The 16,001-nt window shown below is 44.0% G+C and overlaps 1 protein-coding gene across 3 annotated transcripts in view; it reads left to right on the top strand.

Moving 5' to 3' along the window:
- Positions 1-7,796, top strand: part of CRHR2 (corticotropin releasing hormone receptor 2) — a 142,391-nt gene extending 134,595 nt beyond the window's left edge. For all 3 annotated transcript variants that reach the window (XM_051768395.1, XM_051768396.1, XM_051768397.1), the window contains one exon: positions 6,647-7,796. In XM_051768395.1, coding sequence (XP_051624355.1) covers positions 6,647-6,787 — 141 coding nt within the window. In that variant the 3' untranslated portion in view covers positions 6,788-7,796. The remainder of the gene's footprint in view (positions 1-6,646) is intronic.
- The last annotated feature ends 8,205 nt before the right edge of the window (positions 7,797-16,001 follow it).

Genomic DNA, 16,001 nt, shown 5'->3' with positions numbered 1-16,001 from the left:
CAGCCTGGCAGGTGCTGGAAAACTCTCCTCCTGTTACCAGGTTGTATGGAATTGCTGCCAAAGACTCTGAGGAAAAAAAAAAAAAAGGAATTGCAAACCAGTTAAGCAGGATAATATTTTTAGGGAGAAAAAGAAACTTAACAATGTTACATAAATAGTGGTGAGATTTAGGCTGGCTGGGGAAAAAAACAACAACAACAAACAAAACCTAAAAACCAACAAACAAAACAAAATAACAACAAAAAAAAAGACAAAAAAACCAACCAAACAAACAAAAAAAACCAAACAGCAAAAAAAACCAAACACCCAAAAAAACCGTTCTACCTGATCTTCATTTTTGTTTCCTTTGAGCCTTGCAGATTGTTTTGACTGCTTCCCTTCCTGACCTTAGGGGGATTAAATACTGATAATGGCATCTTTATGGAGATGTTTAGTTCAATATTTTTCAGTCTAATGGTAACATGAGCTTCTTTGGCCTGAGAGGTTGGGTCTAGGGGGGCCTTGTAAAGCCGTTCCAGTAGGGTCAGAGGGGGCAGTAGGACATACGTGTCATTGCTCAGTGATGTACTTTATTTAAAAATATATATATAAAGACACTCCTATCTCTCTGAGAGCATTAGCACTGCTGTTTAAAGATGTTTAAAGTCCAAAATTATTCTCCAGTTACCTCCAACTGCAGCACAAGGATCTGAAACACGGCACAAAGCACTTAAGTGTGGGTGGAACTTGAACACTGAAACCTGTTTTCATAAAGCAAAAATCAGCCTGTTTCAAAGGCCATTGAGGTGTAAAAATCTTAATTTATTTCATTTGCCTCCAGATCAGGTTTTCTGGGAATAAAAACTTGCACTTGAGCATGGCAAGAACTTAATTTGGGTTATGCAGTCACAGACTGCTGAACACCATGATTATCCTATAGTCAGAGAGTACCTGTTGTCCCTCTACCTCGCACTTGTCAACACTTCCAGGTGTCCCTGGGGACAGAGGATGGTGCATCCCAACAGTCTTAATTCCAGCTTCTGCTACCATGACAGCTCCTTTATTCCAGATCTTCTTATCGGGCACCTACAATACTATTATGTTTTAGTGTTATGATGTCAAGCCACAAGTGAACGGGCCCCTTTAGATGGATCAAGCCTTCTTCCTCTCTGCCAATGAGACATGATATTTTTCTTCCAAAAACTTATTTTTAATGTCACTGAAGACTCTTTCTAATGGATGGCTGCAAGAAATTAGCCAGCAGCCAGTGTCTAGCACAGGTAATAGCAGTACAAAACTGATGTCTATTTTATCAAAAGCAAACCTTCTCTGAATGTTTCCATCCTTCTCTCCATCTCTATCATTCTTGTTGTTATTCTGCTGAGGAGGAGGAGGAGGAGGAGAGGCTTTCAACAATATTTTTTATCAGATGTGTTTTTTAGTGATTTTTCAGGTGTGATCTAACGGTTTGACAAGTCCTGGGTTAGGTGATCCAATCAGGAGAGAAAAACTATCACCCACTGATTTATTTCCATCCCATTATCCAAATCCTTCCTCCTGACTGTTCTAAAGCAGTGCCCACACTCTGTAGGCACAAATATATTGGCAAGTCTGATTTGACCACATACTCAGGAACTGTAATTATTCACAGTACACAAAGCACAAAAAGCTGGAAAGGGTAATTCTGAAAGAGGAAAATTTGCAAGAAAAAGACAGATCAGGGATCAACACAGAGACCTGAGCTCTCTCCTCAGATAATCATGGTCCTCTCAAGCAACTACAGTTCCATAGGGGTGAGGCTGATAATTTGTGTTCCAGAGCCCTTTTGTTAAGCTCTAAGCACTGATGGCAGTCTGTAGCATCTTTGGGCTATTACAGGCAAGTGCTGGTAATTTTAGGTCATAAATGTGCTAATGCTGACTCTAGGGCATGGTTCTGACTCTAGCAATGCTTAATGAATTACTGAATTAATCTCTTATGGAGATTAACAACCATGTTTGAATTTTACCTTCTCTTTTTCTATTACTCTTCCACTGTGTGATAGCTTTTTCAGTGTCCTTTTTTTTTTTTTTTAATTATAGTAGTCACAGCCAGTTTTCCTTTTTCTTTTCTGACCTAAAGTTAAGCTAACATTTTGATTCTGACTTCAATTGCAAGAGATAAATTTTAGCTTAACCTTTTCTGCTTGCACTCTGGTCACATCCCAATTGCAGTGAATTATTCTGTCACTAAGAAATGCTTTGCCCTCACCCCTCTAAGTGCAGTCCATTTCCATGTGCCCAGTCCATTGGGAATGGCTCCAGCTGTACAAGAAGGCAGAATTTTTGCTACTACTTTTTATCCTGCCTCAAACCATATAATAAAAGCCATTTGGACAACTCCTTGTTTAGACTCACATCTTCATCTCCAGGTGACTTTTTTTTACTTGATTAGCTTGATTTGAAGCACAAATGACAAATCTAATCTGGCTTCACTGGCTGAGTAAGTATCTCTTCACACTAGTTGCTGAGAAAAACCAAATTTCACTCCAGAATAAAGAAGGAAAATTTTCTTTAACAATATCTCAGCATTTGGTGACGTCTGGAGAGAAATGAGCATTCGGGAGCCAATATCCCTCTGCATTTCAGGTCCTGTGTTCTTCGTGGGGTGATTTCCCATGACAGTGCTCTGACAATTTACGTTACTTATGCCCTTTGTCTTAGGTGCCCAACATTTATTTAAACTGGTTTTTTACCCAGAGGAGCAAGAGAGAGAAAGGTCTAATTAACTGCACATGTCTAAGTCATATCCTCGGTGGGGTTGTCTCTCTTTCACCATTGCCTATATTGGAAACATAAATAATGGATCCAGTAGTTGGATGGGGCTTGGAGCAACCTACTCTAGTGGAAGTTGTCCCTATATGTGACGGGATTGGAACTAGATGATCTTTAAGGTCCCTTCCAACCCAAACCATTCCAGGATTCTCTGATAACTGGCCAAAACTAGGCATCAGTCTTTCAGGTGAGGTGCAACCTCCCCTCACATGTTCTCTGGCACATGGATTTGCCTTTGGGTGTATATTATATCCTCCCTTACATCCAGAATCAGAAATAAGTATCCCTTTTCCCTCCAGGTAGGACCACAGTAGGTTTACAAATAGTGAGCTTCCAGAAAATGCAACACCATGACACATCTTCCCACTGTTGCTCATGTTTTCACAGGAGGGTTCAGTGATCCAGTGAGATTTGATGAGACAGGGAAGGTGAGCAGTCCAGGCTGTAGCCCAATGTGACTGAGTCAATCCATTCTGACTCTGCCTGTCTCATTTAAGTGTCTCATTCAACTCATTTTGTAAACTGAGCAAATCCCATCCTGAAACTAGTGAGGGTATGCTGTAGCCACTACTTCATAATGAGAGGCTCTTCCAGAAATCCCCTGCACTGTTGTTTAACCACACTGTTCTCATTCTCATCTCAAAATCATTCATGATGATCACACTCTTCATGGCAGTGCTGTCTTTTAATTTTAATTCCTCTTTCATTAGATGTTCTCTCTTCTTTCTCCAGTCCTATTCCTTCATATCGTTTGTTTTATTAGGTTATGTCTGACCCCTATTAAGTTTGTTATTATTTTATATTGAAACAAATCATTGATTCAAAATCAAAAGAAAAAAACCCAGTGGGCCACTCTCCTCACCTTACTCTAAACATCTGCACCTACTTGTCTTGAATCACAGAATCAATTAGGTTGGAAAAGACCTCTGAGACCATCGAGTCCAACCTATGATCTTGTCAACTAGACCATGGTACTGGCACAGGTCACAGACAGTTGAGGTAACAAGCAAAGAAAGAAATCCTTGGGTCCAGTGTGCCCAGTCCCTGCCTTCTATAAGGGCTCTAACAGAAAAGTCACATTTCCAGGTTCAGGATTCCCCTGATAAGACACCACAGAGGGCAATATTTCCAGACTGGTAATGGAACTGGTACTCACAAACCCTTAATGGAGTGTGTTCATGGACAAAGCTTATGTTAAAAGGGGACTCTTTGGTGCCAGACCACAGCACTGCAGTGTTTCTAAGCAGCAGTGCTCCAGACCACGGGTCTGTCCAAGTCCCTGAAAGCCCACCTAACAATGGGAGGATTGAAACCATCTGAGAGCAGGAGTGTGGTTTCCCCCTTTCTCTATCCTCCTTGTGAACTGTTGTAGGTTTTAACCATCAGGCCTTCATCCTGTTCATGTAGGACACCTGACACTGACAGTGTGTGGTTTGGGGTGGGAAATACCTTTGCTAGTTGAGCTCTTCAACATGTTTGAGCACCCTTAGACAGCATGTTGAGTGTGGTTTGAAGTGAGGTTGGGGAGTGTGTTCCTCATCTTTTGAGCAGATCTCACAGTGCACCTGAAGGCAATCCCCAAGCTTTAAAATAAAAGGAGAAAAGCAGTGGCTGTGCAGCTTTGGGCAATTTTCTTTTTGACTCCATCTCCCCTGCAGTCCCAGTGGTGGTGACAGATACACCCAGGATGGCTTTGATTGACCTCCCTCAGGTGCTGATAGCTGAGAACCTGCCCCAGCATGGTTTTCACACAGACTGTGCAAGCTCAGCCCAGGCCTTGCACAGTTGCCATGGCAGCTGATCCAGGTTGAGGTCTCCTCTACAACAGCATCACTGCTATTAATACCCAAACCTTACGCTGTTGGTGGTAAAACAGGGCTAAGAGCAGTCCTTTACTCTAGAGGGATGCAGTGAAGATAAGTACATTAAAGACTGAAAAATATTCAGACTTAGATGTCAGTATTGTCTATATTTAGCTAAATTTATAATCTAGACATCTCAAGTTGAGCTAGTTGTCTAGACTCATTTTATAAGTAATTAAAGGATACAGGTATTTTTCATCTGACCACAATATCTGGCCTATTTTGAGCAACTGCTTTAGGAGGAGATGAATCATACCCTTTGACATACTGACTGGTTGTCTCTTGGTCAGGAGCAGAGCTGTGGGTCAAGAGTTGAGATGTAATTCTACATTATATTATTAATAACCCCATCTTCTAAACAAATGTGATTTTGGCAAAGGAGGCCCTGTCTTGATATAGAGGTTGTATGTAAAAATGCTCTTTTTTGAAAGTTCACTGGATTTCAGGTTGGCAGCAGAATGTAAACATCTTTTCCAAGTGTCATCAGACTCATTGACTGTCCAAGAAGTTGGGCCCAGATTCATCTCCCCTAATTTTGTAGGCTTACTTAGCTGCCTAGGTTAGGGGTCTTAATTGTTTTCCTCTCTACAGTAAGCAGAGATCAGCAAGAATATTCAGAAATTAGTTTAAGTGCTTCATTCCAGGTTATGACTTCGAGTCTTCTCTGCCAGGGATTTGGTCGTGGTCTAAATTAGGAGTACCTCAAGCCTTTTCTCCCACTGTGTTTGAGGCTAGGACTCCTTCTTCCTGTTCTTCTCTTGCTCGTATAAGTATATATTTGAGCTAAAGTTTCTGGGCTCTCTCTGTGCTCCATATAAAAAAATATGCACTTGAGGATTAATCTTGCCCATTTGTCAGCACTTGCTTGAGGATGACCTTCTGTTGACTGCATGGCAGCTCTGCCCTGCCTGCACAAGATGCTCACAGGGCTGAGTCAGGTGTGTCTGTGCTGTAGAACCAACGCACAGTCAGATCACCTGTGATTCCTCAGACACAAGGGAAGCAGGGGCAGCTGTAGCCCCTGTGATAGTGCTCTCTGAGACCTCCATCAGCTCTCAGAGAGGCCTTAGGTGCACCATCCTTTGGGTGCATCCGTCTCAAGGGCTTGATTCCGCTGATTCAGTTTAGGCCTTTATTGCCATTTGAAATGCTCTGGGGTGTTGAAGACATCAGATATGAGACATATGTGAAAGTCATGTTTTTCCCGAAGTACCCAAGAGGATATCAATGAACTAGACACCCCTGTTTAGGCATCTGAATCAATGCCTGCATGTTTCAGTGCCCTGGCACACATCATCGCTTGTCCCAGCTGAAACAGGAGGCCAGGCCCAAAAGAGTTAACTGAGAAATTTGGGCCTGCTAACAAGCTGTGAACATCTAAACTATCTGTACTTGTTCTGTCCTACCTACTGGACCAAAACCTAAAAGAATGGTAAAAGAAACAGAATAGGCCTGGAGGTAATAAATTAAGATGCAGTAAGATAAAGTAGAGATTTAAATAGAAGAGACGGACCTGGGGCCAAGGCCTTCTCCAAGCTTCGGTGAGCGGGTCGAGAACAATAGAAGAGAAGGGAGGTCAAGCTGAGGAAGATGAGAATTAGGCCCCAGACCCATGGGAGGAAGAATGGATCTTCCACCAAAATTGGGGGCCAAGAGAAGCACTGCCTCAAGCCCCACCTGAGCTCCACCTGTACTCTGCCTGTTATTAATATGTAGAGATAGTTGTTGTAATCACATGAATACGCACTTAATCATATATGAAAATTGTATAAAAACTGCTGATTTCAGTGTGAAGCCTTCGAGCAAGTTTGTCCAGCAATAGCTGGCTTGCTCCCAGAGCTGTCAATAAATACCTTTGCTGCTCAAAGATCAAAAGCCTCTGGGCAGTTTATTATACCGGATTTTTCAGGTTCACAGCGCTGTCCAGCGTCCCTTCACAGAGGGCGCCTGAGTATTCCAAGGATTCACTTTCTTTCCTCTTTCTTCCTCCAGGTCCGTTCTGCTGCCAGGAAGAGGTGGCACCGCTGGCAGGACCATCACTCCCTCCGAGTGCGTGTGGCACGGGCCATGTCCATCCCCACCTCTCCCACACGGATCAGCTTCCACAGCATCAAACAGACCGCGGCCGTGTGACCCGCCCGGCACAGACCCGCACCACCCGGTGGCCTTCGGAGATCTTCACTCTTCCCAAGCCCCTTTCTGCAAACTTTCTTCCTCTGTCCTCGCTGATCTCCTTTCAGTGAGGTGCCCGGCATATTCCTGTGGACTCTCATCTCCCGTATCCGTGATGCTGCTTTTAAGGCAACCAGGCAAAAGCCTCTTGGAGTCGGTGGTGGTAAAACAGATTCAAAGAAGAAACAGGTTCAACCCTGACTGCACTTTGTGGAAGTTCACAATGCAAAGTCTGAAACAGCACACTGGCAGGAACAATCAATTTTTTTCTCCTTTTTTTTTTTTTTTTTTGTGGTGAACAAAAACTGTTTTTAACATACTGCCCATCTCACCCTGTACATTGATTCCCAATGATTTCAACAGTTTGGTGTATAATAGCCCACCCCTTTTCTTGTTTCTTTGTAAAAAGTTTCTTCTCTGCAGAACTGTCGTTTGAGAACTTGTGGCAGCACAAAAAGAGCGTCTGGAAGTTGGTGTGAAAAATCCAAATTTATCTACTTTCCCCATTCCTCCCTTTGGTAGACTGGGAGTTGTCAGGGCATCACTGGACTGTTAAACACGGGGCACTTTGCCTTGCAAGCACCGTGTCCTGTGCACACACAGATTTTGCAAAGGACAGCAATAGCTCTAAGTGCTCTACAAAATATCCTTATTCCTCTTAGCCCCACGCTTTTGGCACAATGTAAGTAGCCTTTGGGAAGTCTCTGGTTTTTTTTCAGCTCAGAGGATCGGGGTGGGGAAGGAAAACAGAACATCTTTTCTGGGTTTAAAAAATACAAAAGGGAAGCACTGTAAAAATAGTAATGAGAAGAGGATATTTGCATTAAGAGGATAGTGCTACATACTGCACAAAGATACCTACTGAGCATTTTGAACTAGAGCAAATGTATCTACCAGGCTTTTTATGTGATGTTCAAAAATACTGTATATTTTCAATAATAAACACTACTCTGGGTTGGTTTCAATAAAACCAGGCATCGTTTTCTTTATGCTGGAAAAGAAGAGGACACCTGTCTTGACAGTGGTTTTGTATCTAAAATCAGGGAAGGAAAGCCTGTTTGATAAGGAACCAAGAAGAAGAACCACCTCATGGTAAAATCTGAGCAAGAGGATGTTTAAATGCAGGAAGAATTGCCTCCCTTCTGAGCTCATGGTGTTACACTGGATCCCTGTCCCTCTCTGCTCCTCTTCCTTCCATTGGGCTTTGCAACAGCAGGAAGAAAAAAGCAAGCTGTTTAATACATTCCCCATTACCTGTATCACACCAGAGGTGTAGTACTTTGATCTTTCTACTTTATCAAGCTTACTATGAATTTTCTTCAGATGTTTTATAGGACTTTCCAGTACAAGTTCAATTTAAATCTCCAGATTTATATTGGTCTAGTTTTCAGGGGCTGGAAGATATCTTGGAAGACACTGATATTAATCCCCTGCTCGTGGAGGCATCCTATGCTAACAGCTCAGTCACATTCAACTTGGAGCTTGTTGGACACACACAGAAAATTTAAATTAACAAATTAAAAGTTTGTAATTTTTCACCCTCCTAACTCATTTGCCTATGCCTCAATGAGATAACAGAGGGAGATTTGAGATTTTGAGATTTGAGTGTCTGATGAGAGAGGACCAGGTCAGTGCTTTTATATATCAAATGCATCACAATAGGGATGCACGGCCCCAGCATTTTGTGTTTGAAGGGACAGATACATCTACAGGTCAGAACCATGTAGATTATCTCCGTGTTTGCTCTGGTCTAGGCCATGCTGGGATAAGAGAAGGATTTGCAATGCAGAAGATCCTGTCAGAAACTGCAGGTTATTGTTACTACCAGGAGTGCAGCAGACATCCAGACATCCAGCAGGCCCGAGCTGAAAAGAAATTCCGCAGCTGAAGAAGTGAACTCCTGTCTCTGGCACTAGAAATTTAGCTGCAGGATTTGATTTCACACGGTCCTTTAGAGCTTGGAGTTCACCTCACAGCAAACCACTGGAATATATCCATGCCAGGACACCAGGACTTTGTAACAGGGTTTTCAGGGCTATTTCTGCAATGCCCTGTTTTCACTTAAAATAAATATCCACTGAACATCTAAGATCAAAAAATAGGTGAAGGCACCTAAATTTGGTCTCGGTAAGTCAGGTGGCTGCTGTCCCGTTACACTTGGTACATACCCAAGGAAATTGTGCAGTGAAGTCTGCAGAACTTCTTAGCTGGCCCTCAGGAGGCACCTGCTTCAGGAGGAGTTCTTGGCCTTGCTTGGTGGAATACACCTCTTGCCCTCACTGAGGGCTTGATTCAGTTGCCTAAATATATGATTCTACCACCATTTCAGATGCCCCAGGAATCCCAACTGCCTCCTAGTTTTCTGTCCAGAAAAGCAGCTGCATACCCTGTGCACGTCCCACCTTTTCTAAGCTCTTCCAGGTGAAAATTGTCACTTAGGAATGTCTTGTACACCTGTACACTTACCCAGCTACTTCTCTGATATTCCCTAGGGAGAAATCGAATTGGACAGGGTCAAGTCAGCTAATCCAGGATTCTGCCAACAGGACTCTATTATCTACAGACAGTGCAGGGAGATCCAGGTAGCCTAGGACACTTGGAGGGACTCAGTGGGGGTTTTATTCCAGCAATGAGTTCCATGCAAAGTGCACTGAAGCCAGTAAGGTTTTCACTGGCCAAAGAAATGAGACTCTGAAGGACTCTCTCTCTGCTGTTAGACATGGCCCCAGGATAAAAATGTTCCACTCTTTATTTTATTAGTACAAAGAAATTCTAGAAAATAAAACCAGCCGTTTCCACTCTGTAAGTTCTCACCCACAGGAGTTTGGAAGAAGTTCCCAGCTCATTTGCCTGGCAGTAGTGGTGATGCTCTTGTCTGTACTGCTCTGTCTGGTTCCACTGGTGGAGAGCTGACTTCTATCACCAGCAACATTTGGCACATCAGAGCTGAGATGACAAAATGCCCACCTTTCCACAAAGCACCAGCCAAAGCACCTGCTGATGCTGTCCCAAGGCATGGCATGGGATCAAGTCATGGGGCTGCTCAGAAATGGATTCGTTTGAGTTAAGCTGTTTGGAAATCATCCCAGGAGAAAAATAACTGGGAGCAAGACAGATAAACAAGAGCTTCCATTCTCCCAGAGTAGCCTTTGATGAAGATGGTGACTGAACTGGAGGTGAGCCACACACCCTTATGTCAAGAAGACATGCATTTCCAAATTTGTATTGGCACGTGCCAATAAGCCTATGGCTACCTGGGAACCTAAAGCATCCTTCAGGGATCATCCCAGCTCAGAGACTAAAACCCTGGCTGGACAAGAGGACAGGAACAAGAGCACACAGAGAAGCCCTGGCCCAGGTAATTTCTGGGCCAAGGTTCCTGGGTTTCCAGAGGGAGGAGCTCCCTGTGACCCCAGTACAAGACAGTATCAAACCAGAGCAAGGTCAGCCACAGGCCACCAAAATGCTCCAGCCTGGAGCACTTACCACGTGCAGAGGTGATGGGGGAGCTGTTTCAGAATGAAGAGATTTTGGATGGACCTAATAACAGCCTGTCAGTACCTACAAGGTTGGTGACAGACCCAGGCCCCTCACAGTGCTGTGGGGCAGGAGGACAACAGGCATAGGTTGTGAAAAGAAAGGACCAGATCAGATATAAGAAGAAAGTTTTTGCTGAGGAAAACAGTCAAGCAGTGGGGCAGGTTTCCTGCTGAGGGTGTGCAACCTCCCATCTCCAGAGATTTTTCAAGACCCAACTGGATAAAGCCCTGAGCAACGTTCTCTGTGATCGTAGCTGAGCCTGCTGCAAGTAGGGGGCTTGGACTGGATGTCTCTTACAATCTAGATTATCCTGTCATCCTAGTAGTGATATTATATGTCATTCCACTAACTATGAAAGTATGAACGTGATCAAGATTTGGCTGGTGTATTTTTTTCATGTGCATCTCAGGGGTTTTAGAAACATACTGGTGCCTCCTCTCTTCAAAAGAAGCTTCTTCCTTTTATTTCTCCTGACAGGAATGCAAAGATGAATAAAGTCACATCTCTTTAAAGAAAACTCTCTCCTTTACTTTGTGATGCCTCCTTAAAGTCATAAGTCCCTTTCAACAAAATGATCATTCATGGCACAGATCTGGGATGATTCAGATGTAGCTTCTGGATCAGCAGGAACAGTCTCAGCTATGCCAGGAAATGGTTGTGGACCTCTTGGACTGACAGTGTGTGTGTGTGTCTATGTACCCATGTATTCACATGTACATACTTGTCCATACATGCCCACCTGTGTGTGTATCTCTTGACTGTGTGTGTAAAGAAAATTGGTCAAGTCACTTCTGATTTACAGCATACCATGTAGGAAGAAAACAAAGCTTCTTGTGTTCAGTGAGTCATTATGGAAATGAACACCCATGAACACTTCAGTCCTTGAAACACGACTCCAAAAAGTTCATCCAGGAAAATGTTTGCAGTGCTGAGTGTCGCAGATCAGGCCTGTGCCAGCTGGCATGGGAGAGCAAGTGTGAGCTGACTTTGGATCTACACTAATTGCTTCCTTCTGACACTATTTAAATCTTTTCACCCTTCTCCTTTGCAGTAAATCCCCAGTGAAGACAACACATTGCCTCATCCTGACTGTTCCCTGTGGGAGTCAGCAGTGCTGCTCTGCAGTTTCTTGGATGTAGGGATATCAGTTTAGGATTGGGTTTGAGTGCCATCGTGCTGCACATCCAGGACAACCAGGGAGTCAGGCCCAGCAGGGCTGTCCTGAGTCACTCAGGACAGTGTGGAGCAGAAGCTGGGCAGAGAGGAGCTGTGAAGGGACATATCCCTCTGACCACTACAGTCTGCGGTCAGACTCATTATTTCTGTGATGTTGGTACCCACTCCTGCAAACAGCCACCACAAGGCTTTCCTCTTAGTCCACAGCGAGAAGCAAAGTAATTTTGGAATTACGGTCCTCTGAGTTCACTGCTCAGAAAATGGTGTTTCCCTGTGCAGAAAAGATGTTGTAGGTTCATGAGTGAGGAATTCACATAAATCCTTCAGATTTTCACAGACTAGTTCACTTTATTCTCTTTCCCATATAATGCCAGAGAGGTGGAAGATGAAAAGTATCTCGGGGGAAACTTATGGAAAAGAAATAGATAATATCTATAAATTGTGTACTGATGGCAAAATAGGTAGTTAAAACAAAAACCTACATCACCCAGATGGTTTTTACTCATTAATTAATTCAACGTAGAATCTCTTGGATTCTACGTTGGTTTAAGGTTTTCCACTTGCTAATTAGTGTAGGGGAAGGAAATCTTTCTCATTGGTGTAATTACCACAGACCAGTGCTGTAGTGACCTTAAGCTATGAGAAGCCAAAGCTTTAAAGAAGAACTCATAAAACTGTAATGAGTTTCCCAGATACTAACGAGCCATCCAGCATCCATGGAGGCTGTGTGTGCTCAGCAGTCTCCAAAGGCTCTGGAATGAACCCTCTGACCCCTCTGACACATCTCTCCTCTGCTCTCCCGGGCTGCAAGGGGTCGTGTCAAAGGCTGAGCCAGTTAATTGCACTCTGGATATTGGCATGTGTCAAAGGAGTCATTCAGTCTTCTGAGGTGGAAAAATGACAAATTATAAAGCTGCTGGCGAGGTCAGAGGGAACAGAACCAGCATCCTGCAGGGATGGTGTCCTCAGGGTCCAGCAGTGCTGTGTTCATCATTGGCACAGTGGGTAATGATCTGCCCCTTCCAGGCTGAGCAGGGAATAGTGGTTAACCTGGGTCATCCCAATCCTGGCCAGCCACATCCAGCCTGAAAGCAACATTTGCACAGTAGAAATTCGGAGTGTCCTTCAGCTGGTTTGCCTGTGATTTAGTAGTTGACTCATTTAGACCTTGGGGATGGTGGCTGGTTGCTGACTTACAGTTCAGCAGTTCAGCCAGAGGCCAGTTGATCCTCAGCCATGTCACCAGTGGATCCTGGCACAGCAACTGGTCACCTCCAGCATTGGAAACAGGGATTGCTGCTTCCTAGCACAGCATCTAAATTGACCCAGGAGCAGTGTCCAACAAAAGCAATGCAGACCACAGACCATAGCTGGTGATATCTGATGGTTTTATGTCTCCCAGGGATCCCTGCAAGTCTCTTTGTCGGGCAGCCAGACAAGGATTGGCCTCAGTTCTGCAAATCAGAACAGTTTAGTTTAGAAGCAACCTTTAAAGGCCATCTAGTCCAACCCCCCTGCAATGAGCAGGGACATTTTCAACTAGATCAGGTTGGTCAGAGCTCTGAGCAGGTACCTGTGTGCAGGTATTTCAGAAAGGTCATCAAATCTAGAGCAGCCTTTCTTTAGCAAAAGGATTGCATAACCTTCTTGGGGAAAAAAAAAAAAGGAAAGAAAGAAAACAAACCAACCCAAACACAAGTCTAGTCATCTTCTTTTTTACCACAGTAACAACACTCAAGTGAAAGTTGGACTTCACTTTTAAAATCTGCCGATGGCTTTAATTAGCCTTCATCTTGTTGTGTACCTTGTGCTGACAACAAACCCCTGGAAGAGGGGGCTGCTTACAGCACACTGCCAGCCAAAAATAATGTGCATATTTCCATGCTCTTGGCTCAATGTGTATTGTGTTCTGAGCATGAAGATAGGCGCATAATGGGATTTTCAAACATTCCCATATAGGCGGAGTATTTAATTCCCATTGTTTCCTGTTGGAAATACATCAAAGTTAATTGACTTTGTAAATGCCCTTACAGGTGCTTGTGTATTTTCCAATGTATCCAGGGGGTTTTTTGAAACACATCTGACAGGTCTTCTGCAAATATCAGAATCATAAAATCACAGAATGGATTGGGCTGGAAGGGACCTTAAAGATCCCTTCATCCCAATCCCCTGGCATAAGCAGGGACACGTTCCACCAGGCAGAAGATACTCAGTCCTGTGTGATTGTAGTGCACTGGTCCTGAGCTACATCCTGTGTATGAAGGTACATTGTCTGGGAAAAATAGCAGAGGACAACACCACAGGCATTCAATGCTGTAGTCAGGAGGTTTGCTTGAAGGTTTTGTTTCAGCTTTGCTGATTTACATTTTCTCCTTTCACTAAATTACTCATTTTTCATGTTTCACACACTCACTGCTAAAAATCTGTGACCAGCAATAGGCCTCCAGGCTGTCTTCCAAATTAACCTTCACCTTGTTAACAACAGCTGCCTCTCTCATCCTCATGCTTTTTCCCTCTCCTGGTGCACAGAGATTTTCAAAGCATATTTGCTTTGGTCAGCACTGACAAGTATTGGGAAGATGCTTGCAAAGCAAGAAAAAGGAAAAGTTGCATAAAAGACATTTTATCAAAGTTGCCAACATCATAAATCTTTAGGAAGCGTTTAGTTCCCCCTCCTGCTGAACTCATAAAGGCAGAGATGTAAAATGAAACAGATCCAACCTGCCACCCCTTCCAACTTGCTGTGCTCCAAGGATTGGAAGGAAAGCCTCAAGCCTGTGCAGCCCCAAAACTCATAATGTGACTCCCTCAGTAAATCAGTCCTTCCCACACGTTCTGAAATGATATTACCTTCCAGCCACAAGACATTTATGATTCACACGGGACAGGCTCCTTGCGAAATGATTACAGCAGTCCCATCTGCAGCATAAAGCTGAAATGCTGTGCAGCCAAAGTCAATTAAAAAACAAATACATCAGACCTCCTGGTCCCTGTTTCAGCAAGGAAGGATCACATGCTTTTCTCTTATCAATTACACATCAGCATCTTTTTGGGTGGTGTTATTTATCAGTTGTTCGTATCCGAATCAACAACTCAAAAAATCAAACTGTCTCATCTCAATTATTTTCCTGTTTACAGACAATTTTGTTGGCTCAACAGTGTGTGGACCCCTCAAATAGGCTACATATATCCCATCTGTGTCTGTACTGAAATGAGAATATTTTGTTTGCCAGGACCAGATTAACATCTGCATCCACAATCACATGGGAGACTCACCTCAAACTCTGCAGATATCGTGCTGAACGTGCAGCTCTTATCCCACAGGGAGTATTTGAGTGTGTGGGATTCAAAAGGGGCTTTCAAAAAGGCAGTGGTTTCCCAAATATCTTTTTGTTTTTCGACAGCACAGCAGAATTCCCAGCTCACCCGTGTCCCAGCCTAGAGAGACACCTCAAATCTGCTGCAGGAGCAGGTACCAAGCACCCTGGTTCCTGCCACTCTTCATGGGCAGGTCAAGCTCACCCCTCTCCATCAGCATTCACCTTGCTGAGCTCACCTAGGCTGAGGCGTCACCATGCAGGTGTGAGGAGTTGGTGTCCTCATCCACACTGAGTCAGTGGAGGTTTCATCCATGTCACAAGCGCAGCCCAGGGAGTTGTTTGTCCTGTCCACACACAGCCTGTGGGTGACCCCAACAGCTCCCATGGGGTCTGTTGACAACTTTCCCACTGTCTACAAGAGGAGCTTGGAGGCAGGCCCAGACACCTGTGGGTTACAAAGAGGGATCTCCTGAGCCAAAGCCCAGACCTTGGTTCACTTCTTTGTCTAAACATACCTGCTAAGGGCCACCTGAGACAGCCCAGGGGGTCTGAGACATCCACGTGGGGTGGGTGCCAGGGTGAGAAACCAAACCAGGCAGGGCTCCAAAGGTGTGAGACAGCAGCAGGTGAGTCACTTGTGTGGGGCTCCTCTGTGTCACAAGTACCACATCACGTTAGCATTTTATATCAAGCCAAAGAAAACACTTCTTGTTTACTTAATCTCTCCTGTACCTCCTGCTCTTCATCTGCAGTGAAAATGCTGATTATCCTGCATTAGTCACCCAGTTTTCTTCTCTTTGTAAAAATACTATCTGTATGTTTTTAGAGAGAGATAGCGAGGGGGGAAGTCTTCGGTGTGAGGCTGTTTGCTGTTTGCTTTCTATGCCCCCTGTTTTTCTGGTATGATTAAGCTGAGGGGGTAAAAAAAAAAAAAGTAAAAGCTATAAAATAGTTATAACTCATACAAAGTGCCAAGGAAAACATTCCCAAGCTACAGTGCAGTTTTCTGTAAAACTACTGGCTTTGGCTGGAGAGCCGAAGGAAGAAATTCCATGGAAAGCAACTCTGAGTTTTCCTGACTCAGCTTTGGGGATATGCCATCAGACCTGGAGCAGACACATGCCTGGCAGGCAGGTTAG

This window comes from Manacus candei, unplaced genomic scaffold (assembly GCF_025592945.1).
Source record: "Manacus candei isolate 608988 ecotype Guabito, Panama unplaced genomic scaffold, ASM2559294v1 h1tg000094l, whole genome shotgun sequence".
NCBI lineage: Eukaryota > Metazoa > Chordata > Aves > Passeriformes > Pipridae > Manacus > Manacus candei.
Note: the sequence above shows the minus strand (reverse complement) of the source record. Positions and strands in the feature narration are given on the sequence as shown.